Below are 8,499 nucleotides of genomic sequence, written 5' to 3'. Positions count from 1 at the left end.
AACAAATCCGGTTACAAACTAAAACACACCAACCATAAGAGGAAAACAACGGAACATTAGAAACACTAGAAAAGTTAGAAAGTTCAACAAAAATAAACGCCAACGCAACATAAAAACATAGCACCGATCTATTTGATAACTGCCGTATTCCTGACTTGGTACAGGACATTTTATTTTAGAAAATAATTATGGTTGGAACATAAATACATCCTTAAGTAGGACGAGTTACTATTCAAATACAAATGATAGTTGTTCAAATTACTATGCATTGTTGAAAGTAAAAATAGTACACAGAACTATTGGAAATACTACCTGCTTCATACTCCATGACGTTGACGTATCGGCAAGAATAATTTAGTTTTGCCGTATGAGTTGCAACAAAACTGTTAAAATACATATAAGATGCATTTTTATAGTTTTAAAATTGAATTTAAAACGTATTCCTTCACTTAGCATTCCTTTATGTAGCTACGGTAAGAAACGCCCTTCATTCCTGTCTATGAATCTAGTAAAATCTGCTTTACTCGTTTGTTGAAATTGTTACAGTTACGTACATATTTAAAATCAAGCAACATAAGACGTGTCATTTGTTCTGTTATTTTCAGACCAACAATTATGAAAGTCTTGCAAACTTAAAATCTTTATGATTTGTATCTTCATTTTCTTCCTTTTTCTTTTCTTCTCTGTTTTTAAGCATATACAATCTGCATAAAAAGAGAAAAGAACATATTTTATTAATCTGTTTTGCGAAATGTTTCTTGTATAAAAAATAATAAATGTACATGTAAACATATATTAAACAACTTAAATGTACAGCTATATGTTACCCAATCAAATGAACCGGAGTTGATGTGTTGTTTTGTTTTGTATATCTACATATCTAAAAAAAATACTGAACTCCGAGGAAAATTCAAAACGGAAAGTCACTAATCAAATGGCAAAATCAAAAGCTTAAACGAATGGATAACATGCAGCTGTCATTTTCCTGACTAGGAACATGCATTTTCTTATGTGGAAAATGGTGGATTGAACCTGGTTTAATAGTTAGCTAACCTTTCACTTGTATGACAGTCTTAAGAGACTATAAGGATTTCACTCGTAGTATGTATTACGTTCATATATTCAAATGACTTAAGATGAAAATACAATTTAAATGTAACTCAAATATGATCTTATGAGATATTCATATATATTCTTTATCTATTATAAAACTATGCTTACGGAATAATGGGAAATGCTTTTAGATTATGATTCTTACATATGTAAGTATAAACACTTGAATTAAATTTAAGAAATTACGTCTAAAGGATACAATTTTTTCGCAATAAGTATTCAAATCTAGCGTCGTACTACAGTACATGATATATAAGGAATGGAGATGTTATTTTTACAAATCAGCTAAACTATCTATATCTCAGTAGCATTGGTTCGAATCCCGGTGAGGGAAGAACACAAACTTTGCGAAAGCAAATTTACAGATCTAACATTGTTTAGTTGATGTTTAGACGAGTTGTATATACATAATGTACACATCCATGTATCACCATCATTGCTGGTGATTCGATGGATACATCTGTTGTAGAGTTGTCACTGACTCAGACGTACAGTATTTATAAATATAATTATTTTCAGTGACTGTATCTTGCATTAATTTGTAGGATCCTTTACTAAAGATAATTGAGCTGACCTGTAACAATAACATCTAGATGCCTTATATATCATGTACTGTAGTACTATGCTAGATTAAAACTGGCGATGAAAGGTGACACACGGCCACCGAAAGCTTTATTATTATGACGCCTAGGTGATCGTGTGGTCTAGCGGGACGGCTACAGTGCAGGAAATTTGGTGTCACGATATCTAATTAGCATGGGTTCGAATCCCGGTGAGGGAAGAACACAAAATTTGTGAAAACAAATTTACAGATCTAACATTGTTGGTTTGATGTTTAGACGAGTTGTATATATATTCCGGTGGACGTGTGTTACCTTTCCTCGTCAGTTTTAATCTAGCGGCGTACAGTACATGATAAATAAGGCATGGAGATGTTATTGTTACAGATTAGCTTAATTATCTATAGTAAAGGATCCTACAAATTAATGTAAGATACAGTCACATAATATATATATAACAATATAAATTGCTTAGTTTTTTGAGGGATGTATAAGTACCAAGCCACGTCCAACTTTTTTACTTTAGTCAAAATTTTTTATTATTTTTAAACGGTCGTTTGTTTTAAACATCGCAGACTCTAATGTAACTTCACTACAGTTGTCAAATCTGAAATATTTAGAAATTTAGACCGTTCAGTGCTGTTTATTTAGAAATAAGACCGTTCAATGCTGTTTATTTGGAATTCTTATTGACGCAATCTTTCTTGTAACATCATAATTATCGACACTGTTAAAGCTTTAGAATTGTGCTAGTTCATATCGCACATTATTATTTTTATTTAAAACATTTATGTGAACTCTCTGATGTAATTAGTCATATAACCTATTTCATATTCAACATATTTTTGGAATGGTGCAAGCGTCTTAACTGATGTTCGGTTTGCCTTTTTTGATTGTATAAATTTCAAGATTTAGTAAAAGTTTAATCTAAGAAGACTTAAAGATGATTCATTTAACATCAGAATCTGACTGACGAAGGATATCTGTTATCCGAAATATTTATAAATAATTACATTTATAGTTCCTTTTTGTGTTATTGGTGTTGTTATGTACACTTTTTAGGCGTTTATATATATATATATATATATAAATACATAGAATGTAAATACTAAACACAAGGTAAAGGAAACATAACTCCGTTCTGTTTTAAAATCTTTGAATGTTGGGATGTATATGATGTACAATGCACATTGTAACTGATTCTTTTATTTGCATCGGTTGCTTTTTATGTAATTTGTTTTTAGAGTTATAGCGCTTAAGTCTCTTTCATTGAAATTCAGTGCAGCATATTTTGACATAGTACATTCTAATTTGTATCAGTTAGTCTCAATTTATACGTTTGAATACTTCTTTGGTAAGTGGTGTTTCTCTTTCTTTTTATGTTACCTACTATTGCTTTGGCTAATGTAAACGAAGATAGGTGAAATAAATGACCTCCAAACTACGTAATTTTCGTAAAATTATACAGAAAACCATTAAAAAAGTATACTATTAGAACATACTTGATAGGTTTCACATGGTGATATAAGGGGTAACATTTACACCATATAGCAGTCACGTGTAAATGTAACATGTCTGAGCATATATTTATACAATATATTGAATATCTAAAATTGATACATTACCCGAAGAATAATAACCCAACTATATGGCAACATCCAAAAGCTAGCCAAGCGAATCCTTTATAAACCGACACAGTTCCGCTATATAGGAGATTTGAAAGCACAGAACCAATAAGAGAGCACCCAGAATCGATTGCAGCTATACTTCCATAAAGTGCCCCTAAAATTCAATTATTTTGGTTGAACATTTAATAAATTAAAAACTAAATTAAGTTTTACCTTATTGATATAGGAAATGATCTCAATGAATCTAATGGTCAAGAAAGAGTATCAAATGATTACCACAACATTACTGTCTTCGTAATCGAAGCAATAAAACAATTCAATTATATTCATCATCTGAAATCTTCTATTTTATTGTTGAAAGGTAACCATTTTGTATTTTAAAGACAATGATATACATTTTTCAATTATCCTTTTACCAAAACAAATTTTAAATGAGTCAGTTTTTAATTTCCCTAAGGCTTGTGATAATTTTGCGTTGACTTATCTTTGAGTTTGTCTATTAAACATTATTTTTTTTTATATAATATGGTTTGCAGTTACGTCTATGGTCCCACAATCATAAGTAATACATACATAACACTTAAACTATGAATGTGTTAAAACATTTACTAGTATTGAATTCATGTCAACCTACAAGGGCTTTGCGTGAAACTAGGCTTTCACATGCAATAATATGATAAAACTGGCATTTCACACGCAGAATTTAAGATTATGATGGTTATAAAGATAGCAAGTGTGAAAATTAGCTTTCAATTCTATATGTTTTGGGTTAATATATACAGTTTTCAATAAAGAGAATGACTTTCACATTACTTATAAAATCATTGTGTAATTAATTTATAAATAACATTTATTTACTTATTCATACTTTGGAACATACCTTCAAAAATGAATAATAAGCCTAAATTTTAAGTAGTAGAAGTAAAAGTTCAAATTTCAAACTACTGGTACCGGTAGGAAATATAAGAACGTCAAATATGTATATCGATCAGACAATTTATCACATTGTTTTAATCATGACAAAACCCCTTCATTCAAGATTTTCATTTTGCTCAATATTTCCGATTAACAAAAAATATCTTTTTTTTTATCTTTCGACTGAAAGCCTCAACAATCATTATTAGTAATTCAAAATATGACAAATTGAGAAAAAATCAAATTGTGTTATACATTTTGTAATTCTTAACTTTTGTAGATTGAAATTTACCCCAATAACACCTCCACCTCTACATATCATTGTAATGCATTAAACCTTGGTTTACATTATTGAAGATATTTGTTTTCTTTCCCTACCCATAGTTACATTGCCGACTTTTTCCATAATCAAATGGCAATATTAAAAGTTGAAAACACACCAAACGACTGGATAACAACTGTAATATTCCTGACATGATACAGTATGTCTTATAACGAAAATGGTAAATAGAGCCTCGTTTTGTAGTTAGATAAACTTACTTGTCGCATGCAACGTCATTATATTGACAACGATGCGTGAACAAAACAAACAGAAATAAAAGGTAATATTGCCAAATAAAGAGACACGGGAGTCAACCTTGTTAAATAATCTAAATCTTATTCACTATGAAAACAGATATATTAATAAAATGTTTTTTATTTGATAATTTAAAAAAGGAAATTAACTGTCAATACAGGAGGATACATATTACCTTGTCTATCTTTTGGTGTTATTTGCGACATTTCAGATCGTATTACAATAACTGGAAAGTTCAGAAAAAGACCTACGACGGGCGCTGAAAATGCAATAGTAAAGCAATATTATATATGTTAAAACAAATAAGTATTAATGTGACAGTATTAAAAGTTTACCATCATAACTGGTTATATGTTGTATTTGTTTTGCGCTAGTAAGTCATAAGTAAAAGAAATTGTAAAAAGGAGAATGACAAAAAGTCTGAACTTCGAGAAAAATTCAAAACTGAATGTCCGTAGCGTAATAAAATGGCAAAATCAAAAGCTCAAACACGTCAAACGAATAGATGACAGCTGTCATATTCCTGTTTTTGTACAAACATTTTCCTTTGTAGAAAATGGTTGTTTACGCCTGGTTTTATATACCTTCTCACTTGGATGACAGTCGCATACAATTCATTTATTGCAATTGACAGTTTTCTTCCCTTTTATTAGCTTATGTTATCATAAATGATATCTTGAGTTTCAGTTGATGGACGAAACATATACTATTTGTGAACCCATTTGAATAAATATAACTACATGTACATAACAATAATGTTTTTGAAGTTTGATGCTAACTTACATGAATTAAACACATATACAAAAAACATCAACTGTAAAACAACGACCAATAATCTCAAAATCGTGTTGCATTACAAATGTTTATGTTTTTTTTTTTAAATTGGGCAAGCTTTATTATTGTATTTTGAAACTGATGTGTATATGTGTATATGTCTATGTATGATTTTATTATTGGTCAAAAGAATTTGAATTGTAAAAGTTTGTTTCTAATCTTTTTATTTAAATGATCTGTGTCGTTGGTGTACAGATATTTTTTTTTTTAGATTCAACCAAACTATACTTGAGATGACCCCCACTTTTTGGTAGGGTTTGCATGTGTGTTGCTTATTCTTTAGTTTTCTATGTTTTGCTCTTATTTTTCATTTTATTTCCAATCAATGAGTTTGTCTGTCCCTCTGGTATATTTCGCCCCTGTTTTTGAACACAGTTTTTCATGTGTAATTATGTTGATTACTAGTAATTGTAAGTACACGTTTTGACGTTAGTAAATGAGAAAATTATCCACCAATACTTACTCATAAATAACATTATATCGTTTGTAGAAAGTGCTGTCAGGATATAATAGCCAATCGCAGAGAGAGAACCAACAATAACCATGGCGTCTGTTGACATGCATTTGTAAAGAGGCCATGTCAATGATACTCCCACAATTGTTTGAGCGACACTTCTAACTCCTCCAAACAATCCAATTAGTACAGAACTCCAACAGAAGGGAGAATTCATTACATAAAGTGACTGCACATTTATCCTGCCAATATTAGGCAGCGCTTGACATGAAAATACAATTGCAAGGAGGATGTACTTGTATCTCGTTGGACTCTTTTTGAAATAGAATGAAACTGCACTTTTTAGATATTCGAATTGTGTCGTAGATGTTATTTTATTTGTTGACCTTTTGCTCTCTGGTAGTAAACTAATCAGAACACAGAGTAAAACTCCTACTCCAACCATAAGTACAGATCCGTACAGAAATCCTAAAAACTTGATAATATACCCAGATGTGACTACTCCTAATGCAATACCAACGCCAAGAGTCATGTCAACAAAAACTACACCAAACATCCTACTTTTCCCATAGTTTGTTAAATCTGCAGTAAAAGAGTACGCTGATGCTAAAAGGCTTATCCACATTCCACACACACCATCAACGAAAAAAGCGATCACAAAGGTATATATGTTCCACTCCAGTTGTATACCTATTGCAAAAAACGCAGATTTGAAAATTAAACCAAAAGTAGGAATATATAATGCCGCTCTGCGTCCAATCACATCACTCCATGATCCAACCATCAAAGACATCAAAAGAACCGGAACACTTTGCGCTAGATGACAGTAGGCATTCCAATTTGCAGTTATGGATTGTATTTTCTGTTGCTGTTTGAACAAGGGTGTCGATGTATTTGCCTCACATAATGACTGCCGCGACGCTGATACAACACTGCTTATATTGTATTCCTTTTGAACTGCATAATAAGCAAATTGTGTTTCAGCCGTACTGACAACAACATTCCCAAAGGTCATTAGTATTATGATAACTGGCATTAGCAAATGGCGAATTCTTAGTTTCGGGACTGGTTCTTCTTCCAGTTTTGCTTCATCTTCCTTTTCTCCAGACATTTCTTTTCTGAAATATGTTTTTATATGATAGCAAGATAATGAATTTTCTTTAACTATCATACAAAATACTGGCTTATTTCATCTTTGTCTGTCTGTAGTTCAACATGAAATGAGCCGTTTTAATTTCAACTCAAAGATGCTAGAACTAACAATGATTAAGAAACCGTACATTTGAACGAAATACCTAAGAAATGGTGTACCGGATCTGTACTCATTACTGGTGCAAATTATTCAAAGAAACTGATTTTTCGTGTATTCTTTGGTGTTATCAAGTCGTGTTGTTTCTGATTATATGTCATATGCATGTATTTACTTGATAGGAAAAGTAGAAGTGTATATGATATATACAATCTCTATTGTTGAATACTGTATGGATCACTCCAGCTGTCTATTTTGGTTTTCACTGTTTCCGGGTTTCTGTTTCATTGGGATATAAACCTACCTCTATTTTTATTGAAAACAACATATGTATCTTCAATGTTTTGTTGTTAATACTTATATGTTTATTCTATAAGTTGTCCTGAGTAAATACAAATTGTGGAAAAACAAAAACAGACAAAAAAACCTTTGAGGAGTTGTCCTTTACTTTTGACATCACATTTCTTTTTTACTAGATTTTGATAATTAATCCAATTTGTTTCTTTTCATTTTGACCATGAAGGTATATTCATTATAACACATGATATAATGTCTTGGTATTACCCTCCGTAGTTTTGATTTCTGGACTATTCCTACGTAATTGTGATTATTTATTTATGCAGCGAATTAATTCCAATAGGAAAATTGGGGAAATGCATGGTCACATATTCGCAAATACTGCAATATGTTCATACAAATAAACAAAATTCAAGTTGTCGTTTTTTGCTTTAAATCTAATTTGGTTTGCGATCAATATTTTGTTTATAAATCAGGCCATCAATTTCTTCATTTGAATGTTTTACATTTGCCGTTTCGTGCCTCATATTACTGACTATGCTGTAAATGGCTTTGTTCATTTTTTAAAGCCATACGGCGATATATTATAGTTGTTAGGGCTATGTTAGAAATTTGACTCATTGGCAATGATACCACAACTTCTTATTATCATAGTTACTACATCATATTAAAATACAACTTACCGTTTAACACTTGTTTATATATAACGTAGTACAAAATATTTTTGTCAACATACTATTTGTTTGAAGTGATTATCTTGATAATTATATAAGATAGTTAAAATGTGTGTATTTGTGATAATTTATCATTTAGACATGATGAATTGTACACCATACTGTTCGTGGGCCCAAGCCTTTTAAGCTGTATAAGCT

The 8,499-nt window shown here is 30.9% G+C and overlaps 1 protein-coding gene across 1 annotated transcript; it reads right to left on the bottom strand.

Annotated features, from left to right (window-relative positions):
* Positions 1–613: 613 nt before the first annotated feature.
* LOC134700269 (lysosomal proton-coupled steroid conjugate and bile acid symporter SLC46A3-like) lies at positions 614–7,315 on the bottom strand. The gene is made up of 4 exons (XM_063561627.1): positions 6,091–7,315; positions 4,969–5,052; positions 3,299–3,455; positions 614–704 (listed from the first exon to the last, which is right to left on the bottom strand). Exons 1-4 carry the CDS (start codon positions 7,250–7,252, stop codon positions 614–616), a joined length of 1,494 nt encoding a protein of 497 aa, XP_063417697.1. The 5' UTR covers positions 7,253–7,315.
* Between the last annotated feature and the right edge of the window lie 1,184 nt (positions 7,316–8,499).

This window comes from Mytilus trossulus, unplaced genomic scaffold, assembly GCF_036588685.1.
Source record: "Mytilus trossulus isolate FHL-02 unplaced genomic scaffold, PNRI_Mtr1.1.1.hap1 h1tg000128l__unscaffolded, whole genome shotgun sequence".
NCBI classification, from domain to species: Eukaryota; Metazoa; Mollusca; class Bivalvia; order Mytilida; family Mytilidae; genus Mytilus; species Mytilus trossulus.
The sequence above is the reverse complement of the archived record's forward strand: the minus strand, read 5'-3'. Positions and strand labels throughout refer to the sequence as shown.